Raw genomic sequence first — 12,052 nt, 5'->3', positions numbered from 1 at the left:
CAAAACAAATCATATGCTGAGCCATAAAACGCAACCTTCAATAAATTAAGGAACATACAGAATATGTTCTCTGGCCACATTGAAATCAAATTAGAAATTAGTAACAGTTAAGATAGGTAAGAAAACCTTAAATGTTTTGGAACTTGAACAACACACTGTAAAGTAATCCATGGGTCCAAGAAGACATTAGAAAATATTTAAAAACTGAACGATAATGAAACCATGATATCAAACTTTGTGGGATGTAACAAAAGCAGTGCTCAGAGGAAAGTCTATAGTGTAAAATGGTTCTATTTGAAAAAAAGAAAGGTATAAAAACCAATGACCTGAAATTCCAATTTAAGAAGAGAAAGACCAAAATTAACTCACAACACAAGGAAGGAAATAATAAAGAGCTCAAATCTGTGAAACAGAAAATGAAGAAGATTAATGAGGCCAAGTTCAAGTTTAAAAAACTTGGTCATCACCAATTTGCTTTGCCATTTGTCCTCTCTCTCATTCTCTGTTGGTCTAATTTATCCCACTTAATGGAGTTTTTTTTTTTTTTTTTTTCAAAGAACGAGCATTTTGTTTTACTGATTTTTCTTTATGTTCTTTTAGCCTACAGATATTAAAAGGACAACACAATATTATACTTTTATGCCAACAAATTTGACAACCTAGATGAAAAATATAAATTTCTTGAAAAAATCCAGTTGCTAAAATTGACACAAAAGGGAACAGAAAATCTGAAAAGGAAAAAAAAAAAAAATCAAATGTCCTCACTAAATCCCGGCTGCAAAACCCAAAGACCTATAGCTATTAAAGAAACTGATGATCAAAACCCTGCCCACAAAGAGTGCTCCAAGCCCAGATGGTATTCTGGGTGTGTTATGCCAAACATCAAAGGAAGGAATACTACCAATGCTATATTCTTTTCAAAAGTAAAGGAGGAGGGAATGTTTCCAAACTAGTTTTATAAAGCCAATACCCTAAAACCACAGTGATAAGTAATAAGGGGCTGCTGGGGCAGGGGGAGTAGAATCCAGGTAAAGGAAAATCAGGAGTTTGGCAGGCAGGGTGGGCTGCATTTTTAAATATGGTGGTCCTCTCTTTCAGCAAGTGACGTCTGAGGAAGAAATACTTGAAGCAGGCCAAGGCCCTTGAGGAAGTATGTCTGCACAGCAAAGCCCTAAGGCAGAAATATGCCAAACAACATCAAGGAGGTAAGAGTGGGATCCTGTAGGCAACTGTGTAAGTTATCAACACAATGCAAAGGATGACCTCTTAGTACTAATGTTCATCAAATACAATGAGGACCCTGGATTTAGCAAAGTGGGCATCACCAGTGACCTTAAAGAGAGAGGTTTTGTGGGACTGGTTAGGCTGGAGAAGGTTTCAGAGAGAATGGGAAAACTGGATTTATGGAGTATACAGACACCTCTGGTGATGCTTTGTGCTTCAGAGGGAAAGAAAAAATGGGGCAGTACATGGAGAGGGAAGTGGGGTCAAGGGTTTTTTGTTTGTGTTTAAGATAGGAAAACAGCAGGTTTCTATGCTGAAGAAGAAGATCCTAAAGAGTTAAACGGATACCCTGTAAGAAAAGAGTACTGCTAGAGGCAAGCTCTTGGCCCGAGGTCAGTTTCGTCTCACACAGAAGTGTTGAGCTTACCGTGATCTTGCCTGTCCCCTAAGAATTCTGAGGTCTTCTAAAATCAGCCAGTGACATCAATACTTTATGACATATAGCATTATGAAAATATGTTCGCTATTTCATTGAATGATTAACATAAATAATTACTAGAGCATTGGAGAAAGTTAGACCAAACTCTTGAAACATGTCCAAGGTGCCTGTGATTTCTTTAGTGATCCAAAGGAATGCTCCAAGAGGCTCTTTCTCTTTTGTTTCTTCTTCACTGCTTTGTGTTTCATGGATCGTTTTTGCTCTCTTTGGGGCACTTGATCAAAAATTTCTTTTTCTTGATTCAGGTTCAATTTCATATAATGCCTTTATGGGCTCATACAACTTCATTTCTCAAAGTTTTAAAAAATGGAGTCTATGGCAAATGCTCCCTTTAAGAATGTGTGCATGGGATTTTTATTTTCCTGAGGCTGTTGCCACAGATTTTTGGCACTGATACTACAGATACTGAACTAATTAAAGATTTAAAACACATTGTTAGGCATTTAGAGCTACACTCTGAAGGTTAATTTAAAAGAAATAATTAGAAAACTCAAAGCAGATTCTGTACCATAGAGAGAGTTTTGTGGTAAGAGTCAAGAATCACAAAATGTTTTTATTAGTTTTAATTACTTTGCTCTCTTAACCAGGAAGATATTAACAACACACGAGATTTACTGCCAACTTATATAGTATGCACAAGTCAGATCCAACACTCAATAAGAATTGATTAGTAAGGTAGGAGGGTAAGAACCCATGAGGCTCTAGTTTTCATTACCCCAATGGAGGAATGATGGATAGCAAACTCAAGTCAGGATTCAAGAGCCTACAAAATATACCAAAACATGCACTAAGAAGTGGTTCACTAAAGACTGAGCTAAAATGGAGTGCAGAAGTTAATAATCTACTTTGAATTAACTAGCCTGTTTTTGGCTTATCAAACAAATCTTATAAGAAGTTATGATTCTTCTAACAATAATAATGACATGATAATTCTCTCCAAATACTGGATGCAAAAGAGGCATAAGATCTATATGTTCAGGGTTCTTCCAGAGGGCAGACTGGAGAGACTGGAGAAAAGTTAAAAGTACATTGTGGGTCAACATAAAAAAGAACTTTCTGAGAATCAGAGGAGACAAAGGACGAGGTGTTAATTCTTCATTTGAATTACTCAGAAACAAAGAAAAATTTAGCAGAGACTCCTATTTTGAACTGGAACTACAAATTTTAAATTTATTAAAGTTTTATTTAGTTTTTTTGAGAGAGAGCAAGCAAGCGAGCAGGTGAAGGATAGAGAGAGTGAGAGAGAAAGAATCCCAAGCAGGCTCCACACTGTCAGCATGGAGCTCGATGCGGGACTTCAACCCACAAATGGTAAGATCATGACCTGAGCCGAATCAAGAGTCAGATGCTTAACTAACTGAGCCACCAAGGTGCCCCTGAAAACACAGATCTTAAAAATAAACCCTTAAAATAAAAATAAAACCCTTAAAATTAAAATAAAAAATTTTTAATAAAAATTTAAAAAACTATATAACTTTGTGTCAAACTTATTTTGAAAACTAGTTGACTTAATAGTCTAATGACTACAAATAACTTATCTCCTAGAGCTTCACTCTGCTCATCTGTAATAAGGATAGCTTTCCTTCAAGGTTATTTAGGGAAAAAAAATCAATGTGGTAAGCATCAGTGTTCCATAAGTGTTCAATCAATTGCTATAATTCTAAAAAGTTATTAAAGGCTTCCAAATTTGTTCTACAGTTAGATAAATAAAGCAATGACATCAGTCCAGGAAAACAAAACAAGTCTCATGTTTGAAAAGAGCTGACGGAAGGACATGTATCTGTTACTTCAAGGAAAGCACCAAAGCTGAGATCCCTGGTTCAGTTTCTTTAAAATGTTATCAAGTGGCCTTTGGTCTCCCAAAAAGTTCCCTCAGACATGCTTTGTGTAGAAATCTTTCCCCCCTAAAAACCCTTTTCAATGTCATGACCCTAAAAAGGCACTTTTCAGTTTGCTGGAATAAAAACAAGACCGGAATGATAAAGATAAGACTTGATAGAGCAAACCACATTATATTCACTATAACGCAGGGTCATTAGTTTTTAAAAATATCTAATGCTAAGAAAAAGAATACATACAGAAGTGCTTATATCCTCTAAATTTAACCTGCAGTAACCAATAAAACATTTTAATGTCTAAACACAGGAAATGCTGAACTTCAAGATTAAACCACAGTAATTTATTATAAATAAATAACTATCCCATAAATAAGTTTACTCTAATGACACAAGGCTTTTTCCTCTTGCCTGGTGCTTCTAAAGTGATCAAGTCAAGCTGTTTTCCATGAAGAAAATAAAGGCAGCATCTCAGAGAGTTTGAATTATTATGTGTTTTACTATAGTTGTCTTTTTAGTCTATGGAAGCACTCTGCTACAGTTTGGTTTTTAGCTTGGTCGTGTTTTTTACTTAAGTTTCCAACCTCGCTTCAAATTACCAGTTGACCGTCGCATAGTGTAATGAAGTTGGTGGGTTAGTTGAAATTAAAACCCAGAATCCTCTTTACCACCCTTCTTTTCAAGCACAGATCAATTATTTATGACCAAGTTCACCAACACTATGTTTTAATTTACAAAGCAGTCCATTTGAAGGCAGCTATAAATAAAGTAAATAGAATCTGGCCTCAGAACTTTTTGACCCCACACAGCATTGAAAGGAGATGGAAGGAAAGAAGCAAAGGAAGAAATACAAGAGGAGGAAAGAAAAATAAAAGAACAAAAGAGACCAATATCCACTGAGCTGCATCTATGCCAGAATCTTCCATAGAAAAGATTTCATTTATTCTCCACTAACCTGACATTACTTCACTTAATTCTCACTAGCTCATAAAGCAGATACTGTATTCCCCTTATGTAAGACCAAGAAACTATAGATCAAAAAGGCTAAATTGCTTACTGGGGGTCATGGAATCAGTAAGAAAACCAGAATTTGACCTGGGTTATCGGTGTGATTCCAGCACCAGGGCACTTCTTCTATCAGATGAAACAATTTCTACTATTTCTAAATATGAGTAGTTCAGGAATTTTCAAAATAATGAAAATATATTTTAAAAAAATTTTTTAATGTTTATTTTTGAGAGAGAAACAGAGCATGAGCAGAGGATGGCGGGGGGGGGGGGGGGAGGGAGAGAGAAAGGAGAGAGAGAATTCGAAGCAGGCACCAGGCCCTGAGCTGTCAGCACAGAACCCGACACGGGGCTCCAACTCACAAACCACAAGATCATGACCTGAGCCAAAGTCGGACGCCCAACCGTCGGAGCCACACAGGTGCCCCATGATTTTTTTTTTTTTAATGTTTATTTTTGAAAGAGAGAGAGGAGAGAGCAAACATGGGGGAAGGGCAGAGACAGAGGGAGACACAGAAACTGAAGCAGGCTCCGGGGCTCTGAGCTGTCAGCACAGAGCCCGATGCAGGGCTCGAACCCACAAACCGTGAGATATGACCTGAGCCGAGGTCAGATGCTTAACCAACTGAGTCACCCAGGTGCTCCGAAACAATGAAAATGAATTAAATAATATTTCCAAAGTATAACCCAAATAGCAAAACACCATCCATAGAACCATTTTTTCAACTACCTGTAAGAACTGCAAGTGTAAAGTTGGCACCGTTATGCTTTAAGACGTATATGAAATCACATGGAAAACAGCTGGAACCTCACAAGGAAATGGCCTGCAGAGAATACTGAAGCCGTAACCAGAAGCAAGACAAAGAGAATGTCCAGTCCTAATAATCTCTTACCTGCTGTACTTCACTTTCTCCATTTGAGATTTTCTCAGTGTAAACAAAGGAGTTGAATATCCGCTGCAACAGAAAGAAAATAAACAAACATTAGTTCTTCTAAAGACAGCCATTTTCTTTTTCTTTTTAATTTTATTTATATCCAAGTTAGTTAACATATAGCGTAATAATGGTTTCAGGAGTAGAACTTAGTGATACAACACTTACATACAACACCGGTGGTCATCCCAGCAAGTGCCCTCCTTAATGTCCATTCTCCCTGCCCCCATCTCCCTCCATCAACTCTCGATTTGTTCTTGGTATTTAAGAGTCTGTAATTGTTTGCCTCCCTATCATCTTTTTCCTTCCTTTCCCCTATGTTCATCTGTTTTGTTTCTTAAATTCCACATTAAAGACAGCCATTTTCTAGTGACAGTGTGTGTGCACATGAATAATTTGTTTACAAAACAGAATCAAGCAGAAAAAAATTTAATTAAAATAGTTATTTTACACAAAGAAATCTAAATATCAGCCAAAGTCAATCACACTTACATGAGCAATACCCAGGCACTTCCGTAGTGAAATAAACCAGATGTTACACTATACTTTTCATTTTCAAAAATACATTTAATTATAGATTTCCGGAGCCCATGCCATTTTATCCAAGTGGTATAATCTGACAAAGTTGTGTTTCTCATTTGAATTCTGCACTCCCTGAATGCTGTAATTGTTTACAGACACTAAACTCTAATGCAATAAAGCTCTTTAAAAGGGATTCTTTCCATATCTTCTCATGTCCCTGGGTCCCACCAGTACCTACCCAGTATTATCTATCACCTTCGTTACCCAAGCACCCCCTTGGGAGGGTAACATAATAGGGCTTGCCAAGTATGTGCAGCCTTAAGATCCAGTTCTTACATGCCAGGAAATGGGACAGCCGTGCCAGGACATTAGTCCAAACTATGACATACAAGCACACACGCTCTTCCACTGCTCTCTGCCTAGCTAGTACCCACCCCCTCCATATATGGCCTGTGTTTAAAACCTCTCTGCAGACTTAGGACTTTACCAGACCCTACCCATTACTGAGAAATCACTAGAGATTAATATATAACAAACTGAAGAAATTAGAATCCAAGATATGTATCTGTTAGAGGCGCCAAAAAAAAAAAAAAAAAAAAAAAAAAAAAGCAGCAGGCTCTTCATTTATCCTAAAACTTTAAAGATACCATTGAACTCTCCAGATGAGTAAGGAGTCAGACCTGGAGATATTAGCCAAAATTTCTCTTTTTCCTTTCTATCCTACGGCCAAGGGTTTGTCAGCATCTGGGACAGCTTCCCAGACAGCCTAACACACCTGCATGGTTGTGGTGAGGAAGACAAGTGCCAAGTTTACCAAGTGCTGTGCAAAAGAGGAAAGATAAGGTGCTGGGGAAGGGAGGGGGGGGGGGAAGGATTGTGACCGAATGGGATGGAATTACAGTCTGCAAATGTCTAATTATGAATTATCATAATTTTACCAGGCACTACTCATTCATTCAACAGATGTCTCTTTTCTCTTTCTTCCCTAAAAACGTCTCTATTGATAGGAAAGTTCTACTAGGTAATGAATGCTTACTATAGGCAGACACTATTCTAAGCATGTTATATCTATTTACTTATTTGAATCTCATAAAACACCTTTGTGACGAGCACTATTATCATCTCCATTACACAGAGAAAAGAAGCAGGTTTGTTCAGTGTCTAGTGCAATGCACATATTGTACCTTATATGTGCATCCTGTTTAATCTTTATAAGAAAATTCCTGCAGCTTTAAAGATGAAAAACTAACACCCTGGGAGGTTAAATAGCTTACCCAGAGTCCCTTGGCAAGGCTGGAATTTGAACCCAAGCAGAGTGACTCGAGATCTGGTGCTCCTAACTCTATGATCTCTTGAGAATTTGCCACATGGTTGCCTGACATATATTAAAAAACACTTCTGTCAGGAGCTGGTACCCAAATATATGTACCTTACATGCAATTCCATAACTCAAAAGGCTCTACAAATCAGAAGTTTCACATAACACCTTTGTTAGCAAAATATGACATGACTGGATTTTACTTGGGAGTAAATACTAACCCCAACCAATGGGTACTTATAGTCTTTATTAAGCCTCTTAGTGTGAATGTTCGTTCATTAATTTTGATGCAGATATCTTAATGCATCTGATTACTGGGTTCTGTTAGAGACCTCACTGGTGGTGTTTTATCATGAAGGGGCATTAGGATTCTGAACCCTAAGATCCCGTTTTGGGAAAGGGATTAGAAACTTGTTAACCTCATCCCTACAACCTGAAGTTCTGTTTTCTGATTGCAACAGAAATTATTAGTTTAATAGATTATAACATTTTTAGAAGCTGAGTCTGTGTCACTGCCATCTACTTTCCCAGACCATCTTCCGTATTTTTATGCAATTTGATTTTCAAAACCTACCCAGCACCATGAGAACATTGACTAAAAATGAACACAATTCATGTTGTGTCTCCAGGTCTCAATGAGTGTCGCCAGTTGTCTTATTTCTGGCTGTGATCTTCCAGTTGATACCTTATGTGGCCTGTCCGGGAAGGTGCCCCCCGCCCAAAAGGTGACTGATGGAAGAACACACGAGACAGTCCTGGGAAGCACACCACATCCGCCCACCGACGGCCAAACCTAATGCAGAATAAGATCATATCCTTCTCTTTTTCTTTTTCTTTTTTCTTTTTTTGGTTAAAATAAAAATTCCTCACTTGTAAAAAGGCATATATGTCGGGAAGTGTTCACAAGGCTGTGTTTCTGTCCCTGCTTCGCTCATTTAGCATTTTAACAATTATCGATAATGATCGTCAATGCTTTCATACAGATCTTTTTATGCCATAGAAGCATTTTTATATTCTCTGCACTTAAATGCTGGATAGGTAAAAGAAAATTTAAAAAGCAAGAAAGATGTTTTAGATATGAACAGCACTAATTCTGTAGACTACCTACTTTATACAACCGTCTAACCTGCAGAAAGTGAAATCACCTGCAAGAGTAATAGTTTGGGGCTATCACCAAAGCCAACAATTTTTGCCCCTCTTTTCCCCCAAGCAGGGGAGGGGTGGTAGAGGCCAAAAGGACCTGGACAAGGAACTTACGACTCAACAGGTCAGCCAGCCATGTCTGGTGCAAGGTTAAAAGTTTGGACTTGTGTGTGTGCACAAGATCTCAAGGTACAGAGTAAGTTTTCACTACTCTGTAGGTCAAGTTCTAGCTTAAAATGCAGGGCCTGCTAAGCCAAGCTCTCAAAGGCTTAGGCTTAGTTCTTTTATAGTTTACCATTTCACATAAAGGATCACATTTGATCTCCACAGTAACCCTATGTGGCAGACAGGGCAAGGATGTGAATCCAAATTTTACAGACTGAAAGCTACAGCTCAAACATTAGAAAATGTATCACAGGTTAAAAAGAAAAAAAAAAATCTAGTGCTGAGGTCTGAACCCAGGGCTTGCGTTAAAAACAAGCATTGATTTTAGTGAAGCTATGAAATTTGTTCCCATCACCTTTTCTTCAGAATAATCTAGGAATCCTATACTTGCATGTAGAAAAAATGAGTACTGGGGATTTTTTCCTACCATTTTAAGCAGGATATAATGTGCTGGAATAACAATACATGTATCTAATTATCTGATGTCTGTCTATATACATACATATACACACATGTGTATGTGTGTATATACACACACACGCGCGTGCGTGCACACACGCGCGCACAACACACACAACCAGTGAGTGGAGTAACTGAGAGTCCCAGCCAAAGGTTTGTTTGGTTACATGAAGTTGTGGAAGGAAGAGAATACAAAGTTGAGTTTCTTGATTGTTACAGGCACTTGAAAAATGAAAATGAAGTTGTCTTAAACCATGAAAATGGTGAGCAACCCTAACAGGTCAGATTGCCTGGTGCTCTTGGATGATTTGCTCACTGTAACAGGGTTAGGGTACGGCTGGGCGGGGTGGACATTCTGTCCTCTGTTTCCAAGGTATCTCCCAATTCCCTGGAGAACAATTCCAGAAATCTGAACTCTTAATTTGAGCACAACCCGGAGGGAGTCTGAAGAAACTCTCCCCAGTGTACAAATCTCTGGAAGGAAAGGCAAAGATGCTGCCTGCCTCTGCCCATTACGCTTTCTCATTCTCAGATACTGTAAGTAAAAACAGGTTTTACTGTAAGGTGAAAAGATCATTAAAAACGGGTGAGGAGTTTTAAAAAGTTATTTTAAGTAAAAATATTTCACCGAATCCTCTTTATCAATTTACTTCCACAATCAAAAGAAAACAAGATACCTCATTTTTATGCTCATGAGAACAGAATACTCTGGACAAAAATGACCTTTCTCTCATTAATACACACTTTGGCAAGCTAGCAGTATCTTCTAGACTTAATTAGATGCATATCCCATGACCCAGCATTTCCCATCTTTGGCATACACTGAGGGGAAATGTGTTCATATATTTATCAAAAGAGAAGCAGAAGAATGCTCATTGCAGTACTACTCATGAGAGCTCCAACCTGGAAAATATCCAAATGCCTATCAGCACCAGAACAAACTGTGGTGTGTTCACACTATGAAATGTTCAGCGATAGCAACGAACACACAACTGCAAACATGCATCGACATGGTGATACTCACAAACATAATATTGAGTGAAAGCAGCCAGACACTACAATGCGAAGTGTACAATTCTATTTACAGCAAATTCAAAACCAAGCAAAGCTCATCTATCTTGTCAGAAGTCAGGATAGTGGTTATCCTTTGTGGGAGAATGAACAGAACAGGGCATGAAGATGGCTTCTCGGATGCTGCAATATTCCATTTCTTGATCCGGGTGCCTGTTATAAGGATGTATTCACTTTTATGAGAATTCATCAGGCACCTCTGTGTACTTTTCTGTATGTATGTTATACTAAAATAAATTTAAACATACATTCTAGGCAGTCTCTTTAAAATAAGCCTAGTCAAATGTTTTCCTACGTTTTCAAAATTATTTATGCATAGAAAAGGGAAAAGAATCTATTAACTGGATAGAATACTATAAATACTCAAAAATCTATACCCAATCAGTAATCTAGATGAAATTGGGACTGTACCAAGTAGAATCACCTAGTAATTCACAGATAAGGTCTCCGATGAGCCTTCCCTGAGGCTACATATTAATTGCTCCCTCATATTCTAAGTATGTAACATTACTCAGTTCTTGAGCTTCCCATCCAGTGGCACTGTACTAACTTGAATTTTTAGCAAGAAAAAAAAAAAAGGTGTCTTTATGGGAGTTTCATCCAGCCTGCATATTCTAAACTTACAACACAATTTAATCAAATCTCCTCTTTGCATATTCTGTTCTTTTATTTCCTAAAGCACTGCCTTCCTCCTCCTCCCCCAGAGAGGAAGTTCAACTCATGAAGTTAGAAATGAAAGAGTCATGTAACAATTGAATACAACTCCCCCTACCTCTACTGTAAGAGAAGGAAAAATATCCCGGGATGGGCACGTGTGTGCGTCTATGTCCCCCCCTACCTCTTAAGGGTTGCACCTCAGTCATTCTCTGTCCCCACTCCACCTACTCCTATCTGCCACCTCTTTCGGTCCCAAATGTATTTAATTGAGCCTGCTTAACAGATGGCAAGAGAACCTGCTTTGCTGGAACAAGAACAATTACATGAGTGTTTAATAAGATGGTCAGTCCAGACAGTTGGTTCCACCTTCACGCCTCCAACAGCTCTGCCAAATCTTAACTAGATATTTAAATGAATGGTATAGCACAACAGCACAGTGAAGAAATGAATACCTCTACAAGCCTAATGAAATTCTGTTGTCTCCCCTCCCTGATCTTTGCTAAGAAAACGCAGAACTGAGTTTTTATTCACAGGCTTATTCTCTTGATGTTTACAGGTCTCTATTGCAAGCCAATTTGGCTGACAGTTAACTAATAACTTCATTCAGCTCTGGATCTCTTCCTAGGATTCTAGGAATTGTGGCCAAAGGGGAGGAAAATATAGATTACCACCATTATGTCAAGAAGCTGACCAACATTAGTCATTAAAAGACAAAGTGCTGTCGTTACAACAAACTCCAACAATCTCTGGGCAGGGAGTTAACAGCAGCCAAATTTAAGTGTTGCAGGAAAAAAAAAAAACCCAAAAAACGAAAAACATACAATGACTTTATTTTCCCCTACACACACCTCATGCATAATCTTTCAGTAGGCTTTTAAGGGATCCCTCCTGCCCAGATTAGACATTGTCTGATTTTTACCAGATTGTTTAGCCTCACATTGTTAAACATATGGAAGGTCCAGAAAAATGACCTTATCTGTGGAAGCTCATCATTCTTCATTTTGAAATCATGAATCGGGTGCTACAAATCTTGGTCATTTTCTCAAATCTCTAAACTTGTTCATTCTGGATATAAGTGGCTCAAGAAAATAGTTTTCCAAGAGTACTGAAAAGGTTTCTGCTAAAAAGCACAATAAAAAATAACCTAGAGGCACTTGGCTGGCTTAGTAGGTTGAGCATCTGACTTCGGCTCAGGTCATGATCTCATGGGTTGTGAGTTC

The 12,052-nt window shown here is 38.2% G+C and overlaps 1 protein-coding gene across 1 annotated transcript in view; it reads right to left on the bottom strand.

The window, feature by feature from the left end:
* Positions 1-12,052, bottom strand: part of CACHD1 (cache domain containing 1) — a 212,150-nt gene that overhangs the window by 117,843 nt on the left and 82,255 nt on the right. Inside the window, exon 2 of the mRNA XM_086717196.1 lies at positions 5,459-5,521. Coding sequence (XP_086573322.1) covers positions 5,459-5,521 — 63 coding nt within the window. The remainder of the gene's footprint in view (positions 1-5,458; positions 5,522-12,052) is intronic.

The sequence above is a fragment of the Puma concolor genome, chromosome C1, assembly GCF_028749965.1.
Source record: "Puma concolor isolate L17-30 chromosome C1, mPumCon1.1.hap2, whole genome shotgun sequence".
In the NCBI taxonomy this organism is placed as follows: Eukaryota; Metazoa; Chordata; class Mammalia; order Carnivora; family Felidae; genus Puma; species Puma concolor.
Note: the sequence above shows the minus strand (reverse complement) of the source record. Positions and strands in the feature narration are given on the sequence as shown.